The sequence below is a fragment of the Streptopelia decaocto genome (genome assembly GCF_964273445.1).
Source record: "Streptopelia decaocto genome assembly, chromosome: Z".
Classification (NCBI taxonomy): domain Eukaryota; kingdom Metazoa; phylum Chordata; class Aves; order Columbiformes; family Columbidae; genus Streptopelia; species Streptopelia decaocto.
This window is the reverse complement of record NC_138657.1, coordinates 10657174-10684957: the sequence shown is the minus strand read 5'-3', so window position 1 is coordinate 10684957 and position 27784 is coordinate 10657174. Positions and strand designations below refer to the sequence as shown.

Here is a 27784-nt window from a genome sequence, read left to right as displayed (position 1 = left end):
AGACTGAGGGGTGACCTTATCAATGTTTATAAATATATAAAGGGTGAGTGTCATGAAGATGGAGCCAGGCTCTTCTCAGTGACAACCAACAGTAAGACAAGGGATAATGGGTTCAAACTGGAACACAAGAGGTTCCACTTAAATTTGAGAAGAAACTTCTTCTCAGTGAGGGTGACAGAGCCTGGACCAGGCTGCCCAGGGGGGTTGTGGAGTCTTTTGAGGTCCCTTCCAATCCCTGATATTCTGGGATTCTGTGATCTCAGATCTGTAGAACATCTGAGGCATAAAAAAGGACTTTAATCAAAGCAGTGCACAAAAAAGTACAACTGAACCAGCAGGCAAGGCAACTGAGTCAACTTATGAACCAAAGTTTAAGAAATTTGTTCTGATGTTCAAATTTAAAGAAATTGAAAGAAGCAAAAGTTTTACAACTATGCAACAGATGACGGGTCATTTGCAAAGGCACAAAGCTGCTTCTGGGTTGTTATAAAGGCCTTACTACACTTTGAACCAAAAAAAAAAAATGGAGCTGGAGGTAACTCAGAGCTGATTTGTGGACTTGACATATACCCAGGCAGAGAACTCCACCCTCAAGCATTTCCAGTACCCGTAGTCAGGATATAAGCACTAGTGTTTTAGAGTGCAGGTTCTGGGCTACACTATGAACATTACTATATACTTCACAAATTATTTAAATAGTGCCTAAAGCAGGTGTACAGGAAAGCTGGAGAGGGACTTTTTACAAGGGCATGCAGTGACAGGACAGGGGGTAATGGCTTTAAACTGAAAGAGGGTAGATATAGATAGTTATAAGGACAAAATTCTTCACCATGAGGGTGGCAAGAGGAAATTCTTCACTGTGAGGGTGGTGAGGCCCTGGAACAGGCCACCCAGAGGAGCTGTGGATGCCCCATCCCTGGCAGTGCTCAAGGCCATGTTGGATGGGGCTTTGAGCAACCTGGTCTGGTGGAAGGTGTTTCTGCCCATGGTAGGGGTGTGTGTGTGGGGGGGGGTCAGACTAGATGATCTTTAGGGTCCCTTCCAACCCAAACGATTCTGTAATTCTAGAAAACTGAGAACCTGTATTAAGAAACTATGAACCTATCTTTAACAACTTAAGGCCACAGTATAGAGAAGATGGAGTCAGAATCTTCTTGCGAGTAGCACGGTTAGAAGGGAAAGACAATAGACATAGATGTGTTATGTTTAGAGCCTAATCACACATTAGGGAAAAAACTCACAATGAGGGCAGTCAAGCATTGGAACAGCGAGAAGAACAGAGAATTTGTGAAATCTCCATTCTTGGAAATACTGAAAACTTAACCGGGCAATCCTCTGAGCAACTGCTTCAAGTTAGCCCTAATCTGGCTGAGAGGTAGGATTAAGGCCTCCATAGGTTCCTTTCCAACATACATCATTGTAAGAACGTGTAAAATAATCCCATTCTTTCCCAAATCCCACTCTTCTCACAGACATCAAGAGGTTTGCTCAGTTCTTGATTCTCTAAAGCATATATGAGATACAACTGTGCTTTTGCAGCCAGGCACTAATGAGTCAAAGACAAAGTATAAGAATTATTCCTTTTGTCCTGATCCTTTACTTTGTATTATGATAAACAAAGGGTTACATTTTTGCTTGTAATTATTCAAGGCAGAACACTGCATGAGATAACCTAGCCTTAACTAGTGCCTTCACTCTGCTATTCAAACATTAAGATGTACTGTTAATTTTGAAGCTTGTCTGCATTTCTTGTAAAAGATCTCCCTAAGAGGCAGCATCTTTAAGATATACACAAATCTAAAAATAATTGACAAGAGCAGTTCAGTTGCAGAAACAAAACAAAGGAGAATCTAAAAAATATAATGATAAATTTGTCACAAAATAAAAAAGCAAACATCAAATATCCACCACATGGATAATTAAATTAAACTAAAAAATTGTACATCTCTGTTAACGGATATGTAGAAGCCTACAGTTCAGAAGTGCAAGCAGCCCAGAGCTGACATTATCCATACTCTAAGTTACAACAGTGAAACTTTTCCCTTCTCTGAGAGAATATCAGAGGCCCTGATCCATCTATGTTTGGTTAAGCCTCCTCAACTTCTGCTATCAGAGTCAATAAATTAGAATGCATGTGATTCACATGTTTGTATACATGTATAACATATTACACAAACAATATACATACACCGGTCCTTATATTATATGTGCTAATACTAGCTCTAAAGTTTAAGGTTCCTTTCTTCCTGCTTTAGAGTTGCATTCAGCTCTAATATGATTCCTCTCCTCTGCAGCTGTAATTCTTAAGAAAAGTGACAAAGCATATTTTAGAGATAATGGCCTAGTGTTATCAAACCGAGTTATGTGCAGTAAACAAGGAACATTCCCAGTCCAGCATGATTCTCTTTAACACATATCAATGTGACTGCTAACAAGGTAAAACAAACATGAATTAGAATTAAGTATCTTGGTGAAAAAGGGCCTATGCAAATGAATGACCCTGCTTACAATTGCACTTTGCTAAAATAATAAATGTGAAACTTTTTAATACGGTGCTCTGGCACAACACAATTTCTTATTTTCATGAATTTAAAAAAAAAAAAATTAGTTTCAAACTTCTTGAAACTGAACTACCTGTTTCAGAAAGGAGAAAATGGAAAGACTATCTCAAATCCCAACGATAACGTTATCTATTATGCCTAAGCCAAATTAATTTTCCAGTAAACAGTACATTCTGAATATTTGTGTTGTAGCGCATTTATTATAGCTACATACGTATTTAGTCACCATTTTATCTACTGCCAAATAGCACACTTTTTTTGCACTATAGAGCGCTGGCACCACCTTTACTATGATTGGCTGTTGCACCTCTAATTAATTTACATACATTAAAGAAAGGAAAGCTAGTATCTTGCCAATTTCGTAAAAATAAGAGATTTGAAAAAGCTTACTCCAGAATATTAAGATCATGGTAGAATCATGCCCTTTCTTCTAGAAAGACAGAAAAAAGTCATACAATTAATACAAGTTAATGAAAAACCAAAATGAACATGTGGCAAAACATTACAGCAGAAGCAAATTTCTGCAGTATTTGGAAGTAAATAAATGCTACCTTTGAGAGAAATACCTCTTTACAAATGGTTAAGTAAATACTAGAAAGAAAAATCTCTTAAAATGAACTTTAGTGACTTCTGATTGCATTTTTAAAAAGTGCATGTGTACTTTGAATAAAAAAACTGCATCTCACCTCATGCTCCAAAGAGAAATAGACATTCAGTATCAAATGCTAGCTTTTTACAACTTGGAGTTCAGCACTGAGAGAAAATGTAGGAACCCAAAAGAATATCTGATACAGCCAATGTATCTCAACAAGTCAGATGAAGTCCAGAAACAAGAGTGAATTTGTTGATTGGTATATGTTTATATATTTTTAGTGCATTTTCTGTGTGTGAACCTTTTTTCAGTCAAGTACTGGTATCAGACAACTGCAACCAGGTAAATTTGAAGAATCCCTACATGATTATGCAACAAGTTAGACCTCATTCCCACCTCTATCCAATCTCTATGCCAAAGAACATTAGACTAAAACTCAGACTACTACTTAATGAAAAATATATATTTTGAAGTAGTAAAGAAAAACATTGCCAAAAAGACAAAGAAGATAATTTCGACAAAGTTCGCAAAAAAGATATTTCATATAAACTTTTATTTATTGTTTCATAAATACACAGTAAGGCACATAAGAAATTAAGTAAATACACAGCAATTTAAGTATTAGACATCATATGGTACAAAAAAATCTTGTGGTTAATTTTTTTGCCCCAAAGATGACCTTAACAAAAATAACTTCTTAAAAATTTGCAAATTATCACAGACCTGAATATTGTCAACAAGTTTGTAAACATTTTATTATTTAAAGAAATTATCTTCACGTCTTATTTTCTCTAAAGTACTATTAAACGATGTCGCTCCGTAGTAAAAATAACCATGGAATGGATATTTGACATCTTAAGTCAAATTGGTCTCTGATACCACATCTTGAAGAAACTTTTCAAATATCTTTTATTCCACAGAGAGAAGGCACTGCCTTTAATAATTTAGCCCATATGAACAACATGACTCTGTTTTTTAAAAGAGTTATTTGTAAATATTTGCCAAAGTATGAACACACACCCTGGTATTATAAATACTATTTAGAAGACACTTGCAGTCAGTGCTTGCTTTTCTCCAAGAAACTCAAGCAGTGTTTCACATTCAAATTAGTGTTTAATCTGTGTAGACTCACTGCACTGTTGGAAATACTCTTTTTTTGTATATACCAAAAGCACTCCAAAATGTTTAGTAAGGCTGTCAAAAAAAGGATGCTGTCAAAATATAATTTTCAATAGGAAATTTTATGACAAATATTGCTGCTAAAGCAGTTTCACAGAAGAAACTTCCTATTAATGAATATTGAACTTTGATCACATACTGGCTGATAATATCAGAAAATACCATCACTTGATTCTTTGTGCATGAAAGAGCTTTTTCTTTTAAGAGACAGAGCTTGTCACAGCTGTTCCATTCTCAGAATTTTACTATAACTGTGATGCAATCTTAAAGAGAAAGTTCACAGAAAAGTCAGATTGTATGTTTTGAGAAGGAAACTCTGAGGTTACGATTTTGTCCAAGGTCATGATTGTGAAGCTCAATGAGAGCGTGAACTGCTTCTTCCACAGAGCCCAACTGGATAAGAGCCGTTCTGCAATTATTCCTGAAGTACAACACAAACCATTATTAATCCTAACCAAATTTTCATTGCAAAGGCAACATTCAGAAGTGACAAATATTTTTTCAGCCACATCACACGCACTGAACACTTGTACAGTGAAAGAATGAGAACTAGTTTTGCACCTGCTAAAATGAGATTACAAACAATTTTTGCAGCTCAGAGGCCTAGAGCCAAGCCATTCTTCCATTACCCTGCACTTCAAACAAAACCAGGGTTGAAACAAGGCTTGAAGACCCCTAACAAACACCTATATTGTCCATACATATGGGATTATTCTAGCAGATACGATCATGCTAAAATAATACTGCCAAGAAACTTTACGGAAAGTTAGAGCAGATTCGGTGTCATCTTTTACATGACATTTCACATTTACACAGCTTGTATCTCTATATAAAGAAGCAAGTATTTACTTCCCTTAAGCTTATCTATCTTTGAACACATGGAATTTGTCAAAAGGCTGAATATTCTTCATTTGATTATGCTAACAAAATCTCATTTAACATTTCAAGATTAGAATTAGCATAAAAACTGGCATAGCTGTACAGCTTTTGCCTGTAGATGTATGCACATGAAATTTTGCCTGTAGTTATATACACACCAAATTTCCCAAAAAAGCAACTAGCTGTCTTCCAGGATGAAATCTTGCTCAACAGTTTTACAAGAGAACTTACCGGAAAAATCTGAAGGCTTTCACAGTACATCCAGTACTTGCAAAAAGGTCCTTCATATCATCAACAGTAACACAAGACCTATTAAAAACAAACAAAACAAACCCCCGTCAACTTGTAAAAGAGCACAGAGTTCTGTAATAGTATCGATATCTCAATTCTGGCTTCTAAATTAAATTTGAACAACAAAAACTGTCTCCACCAACTCAAGCCATGTCAACACTTTAGCCCAAGCATCTTGGCTTTGACACTAAATTCAGCAAAAAAGTGTGCTACAAAAATATTTCAGATACACTTCATAGCTTTTCATCCTTCCCCATTCCTCCCTCTGTTAAATTCTGATTGTATAAAAATCACTTAAGATCTTAACAGGTACCTTCAGAAATACCTTTCATCTTGTTATTACTGCTAACGCACTCCATATTTTCAAAGTTTTCTATAAAACCATTTTTAAGTGTCTTTTCTTTTTCCTCTTAAGTGGACAAAATTCCATGGTTTTCCCTTTTCCCTCCCTGCACAGCTGACAAACAAAGGAAGCCTGTAAAAAGTTATGTTTGGCTGTCACTCCATACATTGTTGACAACATTCAAGCCAGGAAAAAAAAGCTTGTTTCAGTTTTAAAATACGTGTGTCTTAATACATCTTTTTAAAAACAATTTCCCCCTATGTAAAAGGTCAGAATTCTGTAGCAAATGTTCTTTAAAAAGTGTTAGATTGATTCATAACTGCATCTACATTACATAATGATGCCAATGATTAATTTGATGTAATATAACTCCAGTACGTTATCTGAAAAACCGTATCCTCAATCTTCGCAAAAATTTGTAACACAGGACTTAGGTGAAAAACAAAAGCATATTCTCCAGAAAATGTAAACTGTATTAACAGTTGCAAAGAAGAGCATTCAATCAGTTATCCTCTTTGCTAACAAAAAAAGGTCACATTTAAAGGATTCACTTATTGTTAACTACAGAGCAGAACAACCCTAATTCTCCGGAAACTTTAAAAGGCCAAGAAAATTTAAAGCTTATGTCAGACTTTGTAATTTAAGAATATAACCAAAAGGATACTGCCTTTCCAAGAAGATTACACATGCAGATACTCACGGGATGTTGGAAAGATGCAGGGTGGCAGATGGAGGGAAGATATTCTGGAAGTTCTTAGAGCCAGGAATCTTAAAGCGATGCAAAGGGCTATTGCTATAGTCCTTTGTCAGACCTTGGTCATCTTGTCCCTCACGAAGAAGCTGAACTGTTTGATATTTTGAAAAAGTAGCACGGAGCACCCTTCCATAAAGCCTCTGTCCATTCAAGTAGGAGATAGCTAACCAGTGGAAATATAATTTGAACAGGAAGGAAGGGAGGGGGAGGAAAAAAAAAGACTATTTGAATACTAATATTGTCTTCCATTTAGTGTCAGAGTTAACATTCTAAATTTACACTGCAACTTCCATGTCCAGCAGGTGGGCTATGTAATAACACTATATTTAAAACAACTATAAGGATGCAATATAACATCCAGTTCAAATGCAACGAAAGTGTAAACTCATATTTCAATAAAGAGCAGCTGATTATACTTAAATAGCTAGATACAGGATAAACTACAGGAAAAATGTATGATGTTTTAATTCTAACATTTACTAGATCAAGATTCACAGAATTTTTTTTTCTAAAGCACTATAGGAAAATAATTTGTTCACAGGAAAGCAGACAGATCATTATCAACCTATACAAGGAAAAGTTTTTACACGTAGTAAAGCATCACAACGATGGATTTAATTTATTTATTCTTGCTACTGGCAGACAGCAAATTCCTCATCTATATCACACTCACAATAGTTTGAAGCATAACCGTGCCCTAAAAATCAGTACCTAATCGAGCCTGGTTTGCATCTGCCATCTGAATCAAAGCCTTTTCTTTCGTCCTAAACATGATCTTCACACGATGCACATTACCATATATACCTGTGGAAATCCAGAAAAAGAGATGTGTCCAGAGCACTACTACAAAAAGCACAGGGTAAGTCCGCTTCTTTTCACTAACATTAGTGTTACAAAGAATAATCACCTCATTAAACTGGTTGGTTAGAATATTAAGATGAAGGAGAGCTTTCAAGTTTGTGTATTATTTTCTGAGGCTCAGAAATGGGGAACAAAAGTAAACCCAGGATCTTAGTCATAAAACTGCATGTTTATGTACAGCTTTTAAACAGTGCAAAAGTGTTGAAGTCTTCTTAACAGAGGCATATTAAAATATTACTATGCCAAACATTGTGCTCTGCAACTAAGGTATGTGCCAATTCTGTACTCTGTTTCCTCTGATGCAATCTGGTTTTTTATCTTACTTTGCCTTCCCAGTCTTTGTAGTAAACAAATTGGATGACACACTGAAATCCTTCTGACACTGTAACCATTTTGCCATTTTGGTACATGTGGCCTGCAACTACTGACTCAAATCACTGACATTTTAAAACCAGCACATTCTCTTGCCTGTTTTCTGGACAAGGACAGAACAATGGAGTGTGTGTCAGACAAATAAAAGAATGCCAGCCCTGTAGCTTCTCAAGGTATATTTGACATATCTTACCAAATAGGATGAAAAGTCCATGGGGTGTGATGGCCTGTTTAAATGATAAAATGAGTTTATTATTTTTAAAGTCATGCAAATAAATAAATCTATTCCTTAAGTGCATGGTAAATAAAAATAATGGAAGAGATACTGCACACTAATACATAAACCTGTCTCTCCAAAAGCCATTACCTCCAATAACTACAGTGTATAGCAAATATATACTAACAAGAATGCTATGCCCATATAAAATATTTGAACAAGCTAACACTTCAGCTCATGCATTTTCATCACAAGAGTCAGCCCGTCATGTCAAACAAGTTAATATATTGTAGCTTAATTATTCGAACTTATTCTTTCCAAGCTAGCAGTTAATTCCCTGAACAATTAAAGCTATTTGCTAAACTAGAAATAGAAAAGAGCATTCAAGAACTCCTCTGTATTTTCTACACAGCAGACAACTACCAAACTAAAACCAGTCAGCTCTAAATGTGTTTGTTTTGTCTTCAGTTTTGTTCCCATCTCTGTATGTGACCATGACATGATACACACACCATTTAAATCTTTATACATGAAGTATACAGAAAGTGGTATTTAAATTGTGTTTTATTAGAAGCTGTGAACTAAACATTGAAAGAAATCATTTTTCTTCAGTGATTTTTAATTAAGTCCTTGTGTATCAAACTCTGTAAGCACCAAAGAAGATAATGCACCCTAACATAGACAGGTTTTGCCAGTAATGAGTCCTAAGAATACCTGGTTATCATAAGCACCACTCTCACTCTCCAGCCCAATTCAGTCTGAACTCACAATGCTTCAAATGTGTACCAAACATACCTAAATGATTTAAAACTGGAAGATACTGCAGCCTAAGTGCAAGCCCATACCCTTTTATCATCAGCACTTAGTGATAAGGAACAATTACTAACCCTGTAAAATTTAAATGCTTCCAGAGTTTATCCTTCTGGCCCAAATATTTTAACTCAGCACGGAGTTTAAAGACATTTCTTAGCAAAATGAGACTGCAGTATTTCTACTAAAAATGTTTTTTATGGAAGACAAAACCAGCTAATTTAAAAGTCATGAGGGAATGCTCTAATGCATACCGAAACCCTGCAACAGGGGAAAAATATAAATTGAAATAAGGAATAAGGTCAACCAGATTTTCTATACATAGAAAAAGAAGTGACAGGGCTCAGACAAATACTACTGAAGAATAAGTGTTAAAAAGTTGCCAAGAAATATATTTACAACAATTTATATATCCAACAATTAATGTTGTTGAACATTCTTATTTTTTTTACCTTTTAAGAGGTTAAGCATTATTTAATGCATTTATGTTGTATCATGCATTACAGCAGAAAGTTCTACCTGACTTCTTAGATTATTCATATTAACTAAAACAGCAAAGTCCTAAAATAGATTTGACCTATGCTTCACATATGATTATTCTTAAAAAACACACTCTTACAACTCAGAGATTTATCTTGAAAGATCAGCTGCAGAAAACATATCCTCCACAATAATCAGAAATTAACTGATAGATTAACAAATCAAAGAAAAATCAGCTTATCTCACAGTCCTAATCTGCAGCTGTTTCTTTTGATGCTTACTGTGGGATTCAGCTATTATTACAAGCCAGAAACACGGCAATAACTTAAATATTAGAGGAACTGGTCAACCAATTTCTAAACCTCAGTAATATGAAGATAAAATTAGGGCTTACTGGCATAATGGAAGTTATCAGTTTTTTTGTTAAATGAATCTAATGAGCATGTAAAACAAGAATTTTACACTGCAGTAGTAGAACTGCTTATCAACAGTCAAGTAGAATTGTGTTATTAAGTCATGGCCTCTAAAGCTTGATATACATATATATATATAAAATTTTTTTTTAGAGATGTGCGCTGCTTTTAATTAAGCACAGATCAATGTGTAATACTTAAGTAACAGGAGTAGGCTTATAAAACAATCTATGTCATTTCCACTACAAAAATAGCTATCCAAATTGTCCTTGGTAATTTTACTACCAAAACATTAAAAAAAATCTGTGTGGTACTATGAGAAGTGAACATGTGTAGTTATTAATTTTTAAAAATTGATTTAGTGTCAATAGCGAAGTGCACATATGTTCTTCCTATCCAACCTGGGAAAACTTGCAAAACTAGAAAGATCCTATAAATGTTTTGAAAGGTCCTTGATTTTGTTTGCTTTTATCTCCTTTTCTCTTCCCTCCTGTTTCTCTAATTCCTCATCATCTATAACAAATTAAAAATTCTTCACTTTCTCTGATGATAAAGTAGCACACAGAGGAGTCATATTAACAGACATACCAGTAAGTTTAGTCATAATATATACTGTTTACCTGTTCAAACATTTCTCATGTCTCACCACAGACTTTTCTCATATTATTAACACTAGATACGCTGCTAACATAGGTTACCTAAAGTAAATTGTGTTGGGAAGCTTTTCACTGCTGACTGGAGTTTTTAAACCTCATCAATATTGCAAACTATCTTAAACAATCTCTATCAGCATAGAGATTTCCTCTCTTATTACTTCAGCTACCGTCAATTTGCAAGAAGGATTCTGGCAGTCGGTAGAAGTTGATACTTGCATCAGTTCCACCAAACAAACTCACTTTAGGGTTGAGGTTGCTGACTAGTAAAACAGAACTTCCTGAAAAATTAGGATAAGTTGTCTGTCCAGGTGCTGCAGGTGTGGTAACTGCAAGAGAACCAACTGCTGCAGGAACAGGTGGAACCAAATGACCTGGAAGGGTATTAATAATATCACTTGACAACTCAAAGTGGAAAAGACATTTTAGAAGACAAAAGCAGGTTACATTTGGCAAAAACATCAATATTCAATTAAAAATGCTTTTAAAGAATTTAGTTTTTCCTAGTATCTGACTAATAAAGCAGGAAGCATCTCCTCTCCAGAGATGAAGAAATATTCAGCAAAGCCAACAGATCTAAACAAAAGGGGACATAAATTGCAGCCCAAGAAAGAAAAAAAAATTCAGCACAGAGGTTTATCCAGTACTAGAAAGGAAAAGATCGCTGAGTCTAGAAGACTACTTATTTCTTATTGTTTGTTCAGAAGAGGGGAGACTTCCTGCTTTAGTTTTGAATGTCTCTGAAGTCTTATGATTCTTAGAAAAACAGCTGCTTAGTTTCTTCTCTTACAGATAATCCTCATAATGGCTTTTAATTTAATTTCTTCACTTATTAAATTACAAACTACATCAGCATGTATTTTTAATTACAGAAAGTAATTTTACTGAAGAGTATGAAAAAGAATCAGAATGACTGAAATGAACATCATGTTCTGACTGATATATATGAAAACAATTTGCTCTGAACACAGGTGTATTCAGATACACCATTAGCCCCAAATGCAGACACTGTATTTTAGAAAGTAGAAACTTACCAGCATCTTGAGCAAAGCCCATGCCTGGGGTAAACCCCGCAGCCCCTGTATATGATGGTACGATACTATTTTGGGTGCCTAGAGAGAGCAGAAACATCTAATTAAAACAAAACATTCTAAATTTTTGGAAGACAGAAGAGACTTCAGCAATGAGAATCAGATTCCATTGTTGCTATTCTGACCTCAGTCAGCAATTATCACAGAATGACAGAACGTCCTGAGCTGGAAGGGACCCACAAGGATCATTGAGTCCAACTCCTGTCCCTGCACAGGACAACCCCACAGTTCACACCACGTGTCTGAGGGTGTTGTCCAGTCTCTTCTTGAACACTGTCAGGCTTGGGGCCGTGACACCTCCCTGGGGAGCCTGATTACATCTTTTATAAAATGTTTGGATTAAAAACTCTAATCAAAATCTAAGATTCTATGTTTCACAAAGACAATTTTCAGCCACTTTTGAAGGCAAATATCCTTATCCACCTTAGTGTCCCTCTCCAAAATGAAGTTAGAGCAAAATGTAATTTAGACCATTTTGAACAGGAAAGCACACCACAGATTAGTATTCATTCAAGTGAAAACAGCTGTGGTGCAATGTTCAACTGTTTGTATTCACACAATGGAAATGCACTCTAGAAATTTTCTAGAAGTAAATACACCCAAAGGCATTTTGTCACAATGAGATACAACTGTTTCCTAGATATTTCTAAAACCAGCATGGACTACATAACATAAACAGCCACAAAATCAATCTGAGGTTCTGAATTTTACTGGCTATTGGGATGCATAAAGTATACCTATTTTGCTTTTTAAAAATATGAATACAACCTGCAAGCTTAGGAACACATTTGTTTAACTACTCAAGTATTCACCATTGACTACAAAAATCTACATTCAGATGGTTATTAACAGGGATGATATAATACAATAAGAAGTATCCCTTATGAATAACAAAAACAACAAATGAAACTGACACCACAGATCAAGTATTCATGAATACTGCACCACATTATACCTCCCCTTATCTGTAGCCACAAAGTGCCTTTCATACAAACAACCCAATACATTTATCACACCATAGAAAGTCATTGTATTCTCAAAATACATGCACTGGTGCATTATCCTGTCAGATTCTGGCAATATAGGTGTCAATAATTTATTCACTATCCAAGAATGGTAATGGAAACATTAATGAATAAATAGATAAAGCACTTCTACTCTGCCAAATGAGACCTGCATGTTGCATACTGATACCATAATCAGGCATGTAAAAATTGTCAAACAGAGCTAAGAAGAAGAAGAAGAAAGATCTGGAATTCTTCATTGCATTTTTTGTGCATAAAATCATTTACTTCATGGCTAGCATCTACCTTTCAAAGCAAGCTAATTCACATATCTCTGTTTATGCTCCCTGGGTGAGGAAACTCTATAAACACAAAACATTCACAAATTCTGCTTGTTTCTAGAGCATTATTTTTTTCCACCAAAACAAAAAATAGGGAAAAAAACCCCAACCAAGTTTCAAGAGCAGTTCAGTTTTGCTATTAAGCTAGCTTCAAGTCTACAGAAAAGCTGGATGTATTATTCTGATAGTTACCTACTTATAATTCTCCATCAAAACTACATCCACCAGCAATAACACAAAAGTGTAAGTGCTGACATGACTCCCAACATCTTTTCCTCATGTCAAGCAACTGAGGACTATCAGAAGATGCCTGTGGCAACATATGCATGTTGTTACCACTGACAGAAAGGCTGGAAGTGTACTCCTACCAGTCTACAGCTATTTTTTAAAAAGAAAAATACCTATGCAGCTGCTTCACTGTGGCTGTACTACAGACAAATTTTGACTGAGACATCAGACTGTCTTACACCAGCACCTCTGGTGTTCTTGTTATTACAGTAAGTGTTCAGACCAAAAATGAGATTACTAGCAATTACAAGCTTGGAAGAGTGAGGGGAGAAGAAATGGAGAAGCATCCATGTATTATCCTCCAAAACCATGTGTATAATGTTATCTCTGCCCTACAAGCAGGTTTGTCCTTAATCTACTCCAATTGTACTTTTGCATTTCATTGACATTTCAAATTGTGTAAGTCTAATCAGGACATACCAGATCTATAACAGCATGTTTCCATGTTGCTGTATGGCAAATCCTCAAAACAAAAAACAAACAAAAAACCAACCAACCAACCAAAATAGATGGTTGTACATTACAAAGATCCAAAGTCACTCTTTAAGGGTACCAGCAAAAACACTCAAGAAACTAGTGAGTATAGCTCACTTTCTGAGCTACCAAAGCCAACTAGCACGGCCCCTCCCCCCCCCCCCCAAAAAAAAAACACCCTCCCAAACACACAAAAATACCCCAAACACAGTATCTGCCATAGCCATCACACAAAACTAAAGGAAAAAGGGGAGTTCTTCCCCAGTCTTTGCTACCGTTCTAACCAACTGGACAGTATTTAGATACTATTCAACAGCAGAGATGGTTCTTAGCTGCGTATTATTGATAACGGTTGTCATTAGTGAGAAAGAAAAACAGAGAAAAATCACTCAAATTGCATTGTGAGCACTTCTGCCATGTCAACAGAATATTCTGTTTGATGATCTGATTACCAAAGCTGATTAAATAAGCATCCAAGAGCTGTTTGCACAAAAAAGCTTCTCCAGTCTGGCTCCAAGGGGACATTGTCTCCTCTGTGCAAAGGAAACAAATACTAAAATCCAATAAAATTTAAACAATTTTATGTTTTAGAAGGTTACTACAAAACATACATAGATCAGTGCAGCATTTCTAAGTTTCTTATGGTTTTGTTTGTTACAGCAGACAGTTATCCTAAAATATCAATGAATAAGAGCTAACACCCTTAGAACACTTATTTTCAAGCAGCGTTAGGCAACCACTGGCAAATTTGGATGACTGTCATTGACTATTTGACATCCAACATTGATTATACATCCTGTATCAATGATACTTCACAGCATTTTACTAATTTAACTTTGTGACACTTTTAATTTGCCCAAGAGCGTTCCTCATGTTACAGTTTCAGATATTCATTTATCTTGAGTAGGACTTGCTGCTTTCCATACCAACTTTACTGGACCTGACAAACAGAAATGTATACAAAATATCCCTTTCTATTAATCTGTTATGAACCCATAGCATAAATGCAACATAAAAGCATAATGACCTTATAGTGTATTTATCACTGAAAGTGAAGGTTTCTTACCGTAGGCAGCAGCTATGGGTTGATCCATGTATATCTGACCACCAGCAGAAGGCAAGTCAAGGCGAGTGAAATCTCTACTTCTCTCATTGTTGTACTTTATAGTAAGGCTGGTAAACTTGGAGAAATCAACACGTAGAGTGCAGCTTGAAGTGTAGATACTTCGGCCATTCAGATTCTGAAGAAAAATAATTAGATTTTCACAGACAAAACACGTATCAGCAGCCACGGCTAGTTGTATGTTTTATTTTCAACCCACAGTTGTATCCAAACAGAAATTCACTGTCTGTTTTTACGGTGCTGCTTTTAAACACCAAGTAGACAATTATACAGCCATTATCCTTACCTAAACCTCCTGTGTAGAGTACTAGTGTAGTCCACTAATTAGGAAGTACTATGTCACCTTGTGCCAATGAACAAAACACAGCTTTAAGTATGACTTGTCTTTCCAGCTGTGCTTCTAACCTCACTTGTCTCCCCCTCAACACGCAATATCAGATGCTAGTAGCAATACTAATTTGCAGATTTTTATTGTATGTAACTGTCACTTACATGAGGTGGTGAAGGGCCTGGAGCACAAGTCTGATGAGGAGTGGTTGAGGGAGCTGGGGCTCTTTAGCCTGGAAAAAAGGAGGCTGAGGGGAGACCTTATCACTGTCTGCAACTACCTGAAAAGAGGTTGGAACATGGAGGGTGTTGGTCTCCTCTCCTAAGTACCAAGTGATAGGACGAGAGGAAATGGCCTCAAGTTGTGCCAGAGCAGGTTTAGATTGGATATCAGGGAGAAATTCTTCACGGAAAGGGTTGTCAGGCACTGGAACAGGCTGCCCAGGGAAGTGGTGGAGTCACCAACCCTGGAGGGGTTTAAAAAGCATGTAGATGAGGTTCTTAGGGACGTGGTTTAGAGGTGGACTTAACAGTGCTGGATTAGCAGTTGAACTCAATGATCTTAAAGATCTTTTAAACCTAAGTGATTCTATAAAATCCATCTGTTTAGGAGCCGCTATGGTCAGAAAGATCACTTAAGTATTATTCTCTACCTAAATCAGTCTTAAAGGAATGATGATGGATGACAAGGGAAAAAAAAAAACCACTCAAAATATACTGGTTTGTTACACTTATTTAATATAATCTAGACTGAAAGTATAATTTCTGAGAAATTTTTAATAAAGTATAACTTATTATTAAGGCTGTTCTTTAAGAAAATCTGCTATTGCTAATTAACAGGTTATAATCCCCATTACCTTTACTGACTTCCAATACATACTTAGTCTCTAAAACACATAGTGAATTTACTTACTGGACTAAAGGGCAAATAACAATAGATAAATATTCAGTGCCTTTAATTTTGAAGCTGAGAAGGAGGCAACTTCGGTAATGAAAGTAGGGTGAGAGTTCCATTCCATTTCAGTAATTTTTTGAAAAAAAAAAAATGAATGCTATAATAAATACCACTTAATACTTAGCAGAATCTATTCTTCTTTATACCTTCTAATGGAACTTCCAAACTGATTTTGTTTATTTACTAATATTGAGGTGACCACACAGGTTAAAAAGAAATACAAAGTGTCTCAGGATTAGTTTCAAGTAAAGTATTTCATTTTCTGTCTTTATTTTTCACTTCCCAGTTCAAGTATTACAATGTGATGATTTGTATCACTGCTGTTCCTTCTGCAAATATCTTTGAGGTCTCAGCTGTTAACATTTCATTATCAAATTACTCCCCACTAAGGAAATTAACAATATTTTTCTAGAAATTAAAATATTTAGCTATTATAAGGAAATCAGTTCTGAAGGTTGTTTTGGAAAAAAAATTATTTGGTTTACATGGAAAGGTTTTGGTAGCAGTGTCACTGCTGCCCTGCTGTGGGAAGAGACCAGGGGCTGCCTCGTGCTGGACAGAGTGAGTTCCAGGCAGTTCCAAAATAGGTCAGCCACTGCCCAAAGCAGAGCCTGTCAGAACACTGCTGGTGTCTCTATGATAACACGTTTAAGAAAAAACACTGTGCAACAGCTGGGAGAGAGGGGAGAAAAATGTGAGAAGAGCAACCCTGCAGACACCAAGGACAGATAAGGATGGGGAGGAGGAGGCCCAGGTGTTGGAGCAGAGATTTCCCTGGAGAAGATCATGGTGATGCAGGTTGCCCTCTGCAGCCAGTGGGGATGGACCTACACTGTAGCAGTTTGTGAAGGACTGTATACCACAAGGAAGACCCACACTGTAGCAGGAGAAAAGCATCTGGAGGAAGGAGCAGAGAGACAAAATGCTACAGACTGACCACAAGCCTCATTCCACATCTTCCTGTGCTGCTCGTGGGGAGAAGGTAGAAGTGTTGCGAGTGAAGCTGAGCCTTGGAGGAAGGAGTAAGTGGGTGGGGAAGGTGTTTTTATTTTCGTTCCTCACTATCCTGCTCTATTTTTAATTGGCAATGAATTAAATCAATCTTTCCCAAGTTGAGTCTTTTATGCCTGTGACAGTAACTGTTGAGCAATCTCCCTGTCCTTATCTTAGCCCGTGATCTTTTTCATCTTATTTTTTCCTCCTGTTTTGCTGACGAAGGGGGAGTGAGAGCAGCTTGGTGGGTGTCTAGCAACCAGCCAACATTAACCCAATACAGAAAACACACCTAGAATAGGTGAGCTCTTATGTGTTACTGAGAACATGCATTTTAAAAATCAGGGTACAGCTGGTTTGAAATTAAGAAGTTTAAGGTGAAAACATGGATTACTGTAAATTTCTCACTGAAACTGAAACACACAAAACACGTAATGTTCCTCTAATCTCTAAGAATTTAACTACACTACTCTTAGTACTGAACCTCACTGAAAATATTCCGTTTAGTTTGAAAAGCAAAAGACAACTTGGTCAACTACAGTTCCCATCACTCATCACTACTGACAGCTCTGATTTTCGTTATGGTAAACTCGTGCAGGTCTTGAGGTATGTGCTACACGTTTATGTTTGCAGTTGATGATATAGTGCTATCCTCTTAACTAATGAAGGATGTCAAAGTTATTCATGTGCAGCAGGAGTGCTAGAATGATAAGAAGTCATTAAGTTCATGAACAAGCTATCCCTAATGTTCCCGATTTAACTGCAGGGGAAAAACGAAAAAAGAAAAAAGCAAAAAGCAAATCAATATGTATACACTACACTTACCATTTTGGCACAGTATGCGCTCCTTGGATTATCATACTGGACTAAAGCGTGGAATTTACCGTACTTAATGAAGATTACAATCTTTAAGACAGAGCCAAATGGAGACAAAACCTGAAAAGGAAAAAATGTGGACTTTTAGAAACAATGAATAATTCCTGCACGCTAAAAACTAGCAATTAAATATTTCATATAAATTTCTGAAAATTATATATTTTGTGGGAGCTGAACAGAAATTGAGTAAACTCAGAATTCTGTTTCAGGTTAAAAAAAAAAAAAGGTGACAAGAGATGGAGAAGGATGAAATTTCCTTAAATATTTAGCAATGACTGTTCAGCTAAGAGCAAAGGGCAGCCCAAAGAGACATTTCTCCTATGTCTGCAGAGAAACTGTGGATAATCAAAGTTGAAGTCTAAGAAATGGACTTTCACAAGTCAATTGAGATGGGAACTGTAAACTGCCTTTCAAGGTAGCCACATTTATATTCTATATTTCAAACAAATTCTGCAAAGTTGGTGACCAAAAATACTCTTAAATGGTTGATGTGCCCACAAAGTAATCACGCAGACCCACTGTCCAAATTAGAGGACAAAGAAGGAAAGAAGCAAGACAAAGACCTAGTTCGGGACCTACCCCTCTAACTTACAATTAAATGGTATTTGATTTAGCAGAAATGCAAGCATTGCAGAAAAATTAAGAGGTAGAAATTAAATACATATACACTCAAAATGAGAGTGCACACTACATTAAAGGGTCTATACAAAAACAAAAAAAAGTACGGCTACCATAGAAGTGAAGAAAAACTCTATCCAAAATAATAGTGGAAGAGGGAAGGTGAGTTTGGGGAGTACTAACAGTTCTAGAAAAAAAAAAAAACAACAAACTTAGAAGCAATGCAAAGTCAGGAAAGCAGAACCCCCCAGACAAGTATTAAGCCTGGAACGAAGGAAAGGCCAAAGATAAGAACAAGCATCTCTGGCAAGCCCATTAGGCCTGGAATCATGGATATAAAACACACTGTCCTAACTCTTTATGCCCAGTTTTTCAATCTCTCAGAAACAAGGTTTTAATGTTGCAGCCATTGTTTTGTGGTAGAAGATAGAACACAAACCTTTTTTTCACAGCAATTTAAGATCAACAATAAAGTCTCTGTTCGCAAAGCACTTCCCCTTAAGAAAAGCCTAAATACAACTTCTGAACATATGCTTTTCCATGTTTATCCACAAGAACAAACAGACATTTTTAAAATAATGAAATTCAATGTATTCCTCTTTGGTTTTAAACCTAAAACCCACTGTATATATCAATTTTGCTTCTGTAAATCTAACGATATTCTAATTCTTATAATAAATATTTTAAGGTGAATTGTGGTTAAAAAAGCAGTTAGTTTCCTTACAAGCAGTTATAACTTACAAAATATAATCAAAGTTTTGGATGACAGCTTGCCTACTAGTGTTCCATATGATGCTATACTTTACAGTGAAAATTTTCACTTCCATTAACCGTACCACACTTACAAAGTAGTGTTACATTGCAGCTATCAGGCCCAAAGCACTGCTTTAACTAGAGGAGATTGTCCCCTGTTAAGATCTCCAAATAAGCTTCCTTTTCAAATATTTTTAATTTTCTGAATCTATTGCAAAAGTAGTTGGCAATTCAAAGACTGAAAATACAGTTCTGCTGCACTGAAGTAAACGTTAATCAAATTAAAGTAAATTAACATGAATCTCTTCTTTCACTGCCTGCTTAATAAAAGACAAAAAAACCCACAAAACAAAACACAAAACCCACATGAGATTAGATTCTGGAGTTGCTATTGCAGTATTAAGCTAATACAGGTCCCATAACCACATAAGTTTGTTCTTAGTTATTCTGAGTGCACTAATACTCCTGAGCAGTTGACATAGTATTTGCACAAGCTCAATGAGTTAACAATACTCATAGATACAAATATAAGTTCAGATCAGCCAAATTGCTACAGCAAAGTGACAGCTAGCATACTAGTTAATCGGTGTCATGAGGGGGAGATATAGAGAAAGGGAAAATATTAATAAATAACAGAAAAAAAGTGTTGGTAACAATCAACTGTTGTTCAGATGCTACAAGAGCAGCAAAAATCTTCTCCCAGGACTGCAGGTTCCTGTAAAAACATCACAATTCTTTTAAATCCATTAATTCAAGAAACTCATATTTGGGCATGTTTTTATTGCACAAATTTACTGGCAATTACAAAAGCTTCAAGTATGAAACACTTTGCAACACCTGAAAAAAAATAAAATATTGGCAAATGCTTCGGACACAAAGCAATAGTCTCCTAAAGTTATTGTTTTTAAACTTATAGTTCTCAACAGCATAGGACATCCCCCAGCAGGAGTTATGGTGATGTCTTTCATAGCTATTAGCCCACCACTGTTCCAGGCTTTCAGCAGCAGTTGAAATAAATGGCATTCTAACAGCCAATGAACAATGAAAAACATTTGTCCAAGCAACTGTACTTGTATATTACATCACTTGCATCAAATTATAAAAGTGCATCTAAAACCTGAAAACACAATCTAAACTACAAAAGTTACTCAATGCAGAGTGCTAAAGTGCTCTTCCACAGGCTCTTAACAATCAGTATTTCACTAGTTTATCATGCATAAATCAGAAATAACACTTCAAGTTTGTTGCTGCTTCCCCAAAAAAACAAGGAACTAAAAGAAATCAAAGACAACATGGAGGGCTGAGTACAGAAGCTTTTTTGACTGTTTTTTCCTGTTCAAAACTGATTCAAGTATAGATTCCTAAACTGCAACAACTCATTTAAAAATTACAGTGCCCATTCAAACAATTAAGGATATACAGATATCTTTAAAAAAAGAGAAGAGTTAATGGATTTATAATGGCAACATTGGAACAGATTTTAACTATTTCTACAAGCAATCCTCATTACCTCATGCAGTGTTTCTAGAGTAAGAGGGTGGAAAACGTTGTCAACAATTATTCTAAGAACACAACTGAGACCTGGGCGGAGGCCACCTCCAGCATCAGAAGCACTGGTAACAGCCTGGCTTTCAAACTGCATAGTGTCCAGAGCCTGGAACATAGCTTCAGCTCTCTGAAATCACAGAGCAGAGACCACAATTAACTTACACACATAAAAACTATTCATATCTAAATGTTCTCTTACAAAGACAAGCATGTAATTTTCACTTAAAATGCAACTTAAAAAAATATTCCCTTTACCCGATTATCGATTCAGTAAAATCATCTCTCTTCCTTTCCCCCTCTGCTAAAAGAAGTCAGATCATACTTTCACAGAATTATGACTTTCATTTTTAGTTAAAATGTTACTACTTTGTAATAGCATATAGACATATTTTCCTTTGATTCAGTAAGCTTTTGTCATTCTAGTGATTTTCCAGCAAACCAATATGATGACAATATTGTAATATACTCACAACCAGTTAGTGTACCAACCAGAGGTACCTCTGCTTTATTAGGATTTCATTACCTTTAGGAACTAAGTTTTGCTGTGGATAGGCTTAAAGATGTAATGCTCTTTTTTAAAGATGTACCATGCTCTTTTTTCTGAGCTAAAGAAAACAAAATCATGACACATAAATTATACAATATGTTTTGTGTATCTAAATGGCAAGTCAATTGCAATTCAGGAATCAAAAAATCCAAATGGATTTCAACTACAATATGATAGATAGATACTTGGATCTTGTTGCACAAGAAGTATTTCCTTGTTTAGAGATTAGGATTTAAATTGGTCATCTGCAATGTTCAATTCATATTCTTAAGAAATCAATTTTTACTACTTCAAACATACAAAGAAGAAATTAGTTCTGGTGTTTGGCCTGAACTTACACATAAACCTGATGTTTTATCAGTGAAAATATCCATTTTCTTTGATCTAGGTTCTTAGAATAAACAGTCAATATTTTAAAAGATAACACTACTAGAAATAAACTTGAATAACTTAAAGGTGAGGATTTTCAATGCCTGAGTTTGGCAAGGCCTTGGAACAGTACCAACAACACAAACCTTAGAAAAGCAGGTTACATGACCCCTCACCCTAACATCCATATCTGATAAAGTACAAAGCTTCAAAAGAGCTGCTTTTGGGGCAGAAATTGGTTCATCATATATCAATTGGCTTGCTCTTCCATACATACTTCAGTTAGTATCTACAGACCCATGGTTAGCAACTACCTTTAAGAAAACACACAAAAAAAATTGAAGTGGCATGTTTTTGCACTATTCCTGCTACCATATTACAGACACAGTAGCGGGGCGGGCGGTGGGAAATCAAGACTGATTACTCAGAACAAAGATCTAACAGAGAAGACATCACATTTTCTTCACATTCTGAGGCTATTCACAGCTGTTACCTAACATTAAAAGTTAGGAATAGCAAAAGTTTTTTCAAATCATATTGTTAGCAACTATTTCTAAGCCTGGAGAAGAGAAGGCTCTGGGGACACCTTATTGCCCAATAAGAAACCCTGGTAGGCAGCTGAGTACCACACAGCTGCTTCGTCACTTCTGCCCAGCAGCATGGGGAGACAATCAGAAGGGTAAAAGTGAAAAAGCTCATGGGTTGAGATAAAGACAGCAGAAAATGTCTTGACATTATGTAAGTGCCACAAGCTACTACGAAGAAAATTAACTCTGTCCTTGGCAAAACCCGGTGTGGCAAAACTCAATGTGTCCTTGGCAAAACTCAATGTGCAATTCTATCCTGTTAAACAGAAATATTATACTTACAGCCTGATGAGGCAGATTATCAGTCCTGAGGTCTCTGGGATGGGAATACTGAATCAAAACAGGCTGACTGTGGAGCAAAGGTGCAGCAGGAGCATAGTAGTTCATCACATTAACAGCAGTTGCTTCAGTAGCCATTTCCAAAAATGCCTGCAATCAATACATAACAGTTTTCAGTATTGTTTTGTTTACAGGAGAGAACAAAACACCAAACCCCTATTTATTCCCAATTCCATTCTCACTAGAAGAAGATCATGTGAAAGCACAGAAGTGATTTGCTCAGCATTAAAATGTATTTGTGTGTGTGTTTATGGAGATCTTTGTTTTGATTTGTGGATTTTCTTAAAGGGTTCTACATTGTGAGTACAATAAGTCATTAAAGAAGTGGTGGAACAAGTACAACATACAGGAAGCAATGCTGCTACAAATACCACACTGCTGATGAATTTATTAGATTCCAAATCCAAGCACTATTACCTAAGTAGCAGATACCCACACTGATTGAAAAAGTAGTAACAGGACACTACATCTATCAGTTTGTGCATTGTATTAACCCAGCTCGGTGCTCTACACAATTTTTTAATGAATGCCTATGATTTTTAGGATTTCAGAGTTTACTAACGATGTGAACTACCACATCACATCTAAAAGGATTAAAAAAACCCTAACCAGTTTATTTCACATTAAAAAATAAACATGCATGTTAGTTATTTAATCAGGCAGGTTACCTCAAGACATATTGATACCAATAGTGACAATGTAGTTATCATTTATATAGTCTTACATAAGGTGGATATAATGTTTAGCAATATTATTTGCAAGTTACTAGATCATTATTTAATCTAAAAGTATGCTAAAATAAAAATTAAGACATCCTTTAACACTGGAAATTATGAAAATCTTGAGCTAACCACGAACTATTTAGACATTGTTGCAATCGTTTCAGCCAAATGCAACATCAAACACAAACCGCATCTTCAGCCTTGCTCTTGTAATTGAAAAACTGAAAATTACATACCTGTCTTTTTCCTTTTAGCATCAAGATGTTTGCCAAAGGGGAAGGCTAATGAAAGGACTTCTTCAGTAGCATCACTTGGAATATGTCTAAGATGAAGGACACGTGAAGGGGAGTACAGCAATCTGTGCCCTTTAAATTTCCTTCTGTTGCTCACATTACTTAAAATATTTTAGGGAGGGGGGTGAACAGGCAAACAAGACAATGTCATTGTACAGTAAGCTTATGAGGTTCAACAAGGCCAAGTGCAAGGTCCTGCATCTGGGTCAGGGCAACCACTCGTATCAATACAGGCTGGGGATGAAGGGATTGAGAGTGGCCCTGTGGAGAAGGACTTGGGGGAACTGGTGGATGAGAGACTGGACATGAGCCGGCATCCAACCGTATCCTGGGCTGCATCAAAAGGAGCATGGGCAGCAGGTGGAGGGAGGTGATTCTGCCCCTCTGCTCCGCTCTGGTGAGACCCCACCTTGAATCCTGTGTCCAGCTCTGGAGCCCTCAGCACAGGACACACATGGAGAGGGGCCAGAGGAGCTACCAAGATGATCAGATGTTGGAACAGCTCTGCTGGGAGGACAGGCTAAGAGATTGGGGGTTGTTCAGCTAGAGAAGAGAAGGCTCCAGGGAGACCATATTGCAGCCTTTCAGTACTTAAAAGGGGCCTATAAGAAAGATGGGGACCAACATTTAGCAGGGGCTGTTGTGACAGGACAAGCAGTGATGGTTTTAAACTGAAGGAGGGGAGATTCAGGCTGGACATGAGGAAGAAATTTTTTACACTGAGGGTGGTGAAACACTGGCCCAGGTTGCCCAGAGAGGTGGTGGATGAACCATCCCTGGAGACATCCCAGGCCAGGCTGGACAGGGCCCTGAGCAACCTTATCTAGTTGAAGATCAGGCAGGAGGGTTGGACTAGATGAGCTTTGAAGGTCCCTTCCAACCCAAATTATTCTATGATTCTATAGATACCAAAACTTAAGAAACTGATGTCCCAGTATTGACAGTCTATGGATCTTTGAATCCTAAAAGAGGACAGTTCATGTATAATTAAAGGACACCTTAAGAGCTCTTCAGCTGTTCCAAATATCCACTGCAAGGAGATCTTGTGATGTGTTGTATTGCTTTCGGTTTGCTTGTTTATAATTTCATGGTTTTGTTGTTTGTTTTGTCTTCCTGGTGCGGTGGGTTTTTTTTGTTTGGTTAGGGGTTTTTCAGACTTACAGATAGAGACACAAATAATTTCTACCCAGATGCCCATGTAACATACTTACAAAACATATACAGAAGAGGGGCAAGTAGTAACTGGGAGTTAATACATTCATTGTTTTTATTACTAACTTCCTGCATGGTATGCTAATTAAGTTGCTACCTCAAGTTAATTTTTATTTTATTAATGAAAGTCTGCTGTCCCACTTGATTGTAAGATTCAAAAAGTCTTTGGAAAAGACAGACAGCAGTGCGGCCTGAAATCCATACAGACTTTAAAGTCTTCCACTTTGGCAAACAGCCTTTTAACATACACCCATTTGGATCCTCTAACAAGTAAGTGACTGACAGTCATATTCCAAGACAACTTGGGAGCTCTTGAGAGCACTTTTAAGCAGGACACAAATCTGGAAAAAGAATATTGTTCCGGAAGCTGTCACAATGGAGTAATAACTTAAAATAGTAAAAATGAAATCCAGTAGAAAACTGCAGATCGCAGTGAAAGATTCTCCTAAAGCAAGCTACAGAAGTTTATGAGACTTAGTAAAAAAAAATCCTAAACTGAGAGGAGAGACAGCATATTTGATGGGAATTGTATTGAAGTCTGACTGCGTACCACTTAAGTTACAGGAAAAAAATGGATTTTTTTTGTTTTATTCACGTGCCCATAAACAGCTCCACTGCACCAAGAGAGATAGCCTTAACACCTCATGTGTTGCATTTAGCCTTCCAAGGAGAATCACAAAAGAATAGGAAAAAATATCTGCATAAGCTTAAGTAATTTCAGGTTTTGAGTACAGTCTAAGGCTGACAAGTGGTTCCCACAAGTCATCCTGTATAAGGATCTTTACAGAGGGTTATTTTACTAGTGGAAGTCTGTAAAACTCCAAGTTAAATTATCTAAGCCCCAACCATTGCACACTCATAAGCCAAGTTCACTAATTGCCCCACCTGCAAAAGAGAAATATATGTTATGCAATGATTTTTCCATCATGGAATTTTGACCAGCATCATGTGCTCAGTCTGCATTCTGAAAAATGTGAACACATGACACTCTTGCTGGGGATGAGACTTTAAGACAAACAGAAACATATTAAATTCATATCAGTACCAAGCCACAACAGGATATATTACTATTAAAGCCTGACAACCTGTCCTATTTTGTTAAATCTACTTTTCAGATTGAAAATGGACAAGATGTCCTTGACTTTAAGTCTAGGACTGCTAGACTAAGAAGGCAATAAATGAAAACTAACATGAATTTTACCTTTAGTTTCAGATAAGAGACTCTCACAGAAGCAATATCTTCTGGGTTCCAACTCATTATCAGAGGTGATGAGATGGAGCTGGGTGGCAGATACAGCATTTGCTCCCTACATCTTCACTGAGTGATATGGGTATTTTCAGGTCAGACATTCAGCCAAAATGGACAGTGCTTACCAGACAGTTTCAGGCTGTGTACATAAAGTGTGCTTCCTCTATCTCACTACCCACTCATCAGCGAGCATATGTTAACTCCAGTCGATCTGGCTCCTGAACAGTGACCAACCCCTGACCTAAAAATGCTATTGAAGTGCTTCTTTTCCTGTTGTAATTATATTAAGTTTTATGGAACTTTAGCTAAGTCACTAAATCAGCAATAAAAGCTAGCACTCATTCCACCCCAAGTATAGAGACCTCAGCATTTTTTAAACCATGCTTCTTTCTCAAGCCATTGTTTGATACTAATTTTGATGCAGAGTGGCATCTAAATTTCAGAATTGATTCAACAATTCTTTAAAGCACAGCCAAGGCAACCACCTCTTCCAAATTTTAGACTCAATTGGGTAAAAAGCAAAAAATGCTTTCAGAGAAAGATAAGAGAAGGCTTATGATCAAAGCAAAATTTGGGGCCTGATGCTACAAAGGGAAGTTCATTACAATAATGATTTGTGGCTGGTACAAATGTATTTCCCAAGTAAGCAGCCTCAGATAAAGGAACACTAAACATATGGTCACCCACTGGATGAAACAAAAAAAACAAAGAAAACAACACTGCAGGTGAAGCAGTTGTATTAGGTAAAGAGATATATCTCAATAGAGCTTATATAAACCCAAAATGACACAGACTTATCAACAAAAATTAGAGGGTTTTTTTGGATTTCTTAGGAGACAAACATGCTTATCTTATTTTAAAGTTCAATATCATTTAGACACCCTGGATGCCACCAAGAAGGATCATAGGCTGCACTGATGAGTAATAAAAGCGACTTGAACTCAATATAAATTTATATTCCTTGCCAGATGGTTTCTTCTCAACATAATACTATCTATACAGGCCTGAAATATATTTCAGCTACTAAGTTACTGAGTTATAAACTCATGCGTTTCAAGCCAAGCAGAAGCCTCTGGACGTCACATTGAATCAATTAGCAGAAGTACAAACAAACTGACAGGTGCAAGTCAAAGATCAGAAAGAAAAATTTTCAAGTTAGGTCCTCAGACTCTTCATTCCCTTTATTTCCTATTGGAAATACAGCAAGGAAGCCTTAGATGCTTATCAAGAGGTCATCTGCTCTGTCCCTTGACACATTATAAAAACGAACTCTTCAGAAACCACTGCAATTGTCTATGTCATAAGTTATTTTACCTAAAGTTAACTTATGCAGCCACAGGCCACTAATGCTTCAAATACACCTAAACTGAAAGTACCTCTAAAGGACGAAGTCCCAGCCTTCTCAGTTTTTTGTCTGATCTAAATCTACAGGTAACCAAATACACTTACTGCATCTTTCTCAACACATGGAGTATGGCAAAGCATAAATTTATTTCGGTGGTAGTACTAGTTTAACACGTTTGAAGAAACGTATGGCTGTGGTTTCACACTGAGCCATTACATTGCTAAAATATACCCAGTTTCCTTACCTTGCATCTGTCCTATTTGCCACCATCACCCCCCAAAAAAAATTCTGCTGAAGAACAATCTATGCGGATATGTGGTGAACA

General features: G+C 36.6%; 1 protein-coding gene across 1 annotated transcript in view; it reads right to left on the bottom strand.

Annotated features, from left to right (window-relative positions):
• Positions 1-3697: 3697 nt before the first annotated feature.
• PTBP3 (polypyrimidine tract binding protein 3) overlaps positions 3698-27784 on the bottom strand; it is a 39625-nt gene continuing 15538 nt past the window's right edge. The window contains exons 3-13 of the mRNA XM_082074706.1: positions 22582-22728; positions 20759-20923; positions 17827-17937; positions 14670-14844; positions 11440-11517; positions 10649-10779; positions 8026-8059; positions 7311-7403; positions 6546-6762; positions 5443-5520; positions 3698-4753 (exon numbers count right to left, since the gene is read on the bottom strand). Of these exons, the coding sequence (XP_081930832.1) occupies positions 4621-4753; positions 5443-5520; positions 6546-6762; positions 7311-7403; positions 8026-8059; positions 10649-10779; positions 11440-11517; positions 14670-14844; positions 17827-17937; positions 20759-20923; positions 22582-22716 (1350 nt within the window). The 5' untranslated portion in view covers positions 22717-22728 and the 3' untranslated portion in view covers positions 3698-4620. The remainder of the gene's footprint in view (positions 4754-5442; positions 5521-6545; positions 6763-7310; positions 7404-8025; positions 8060-10648; positions 10780-11439; positions 11518-14669; positions 14845-17826; positions 17938-20758; positions 20924-22581; positions 22729-27784) is intronic.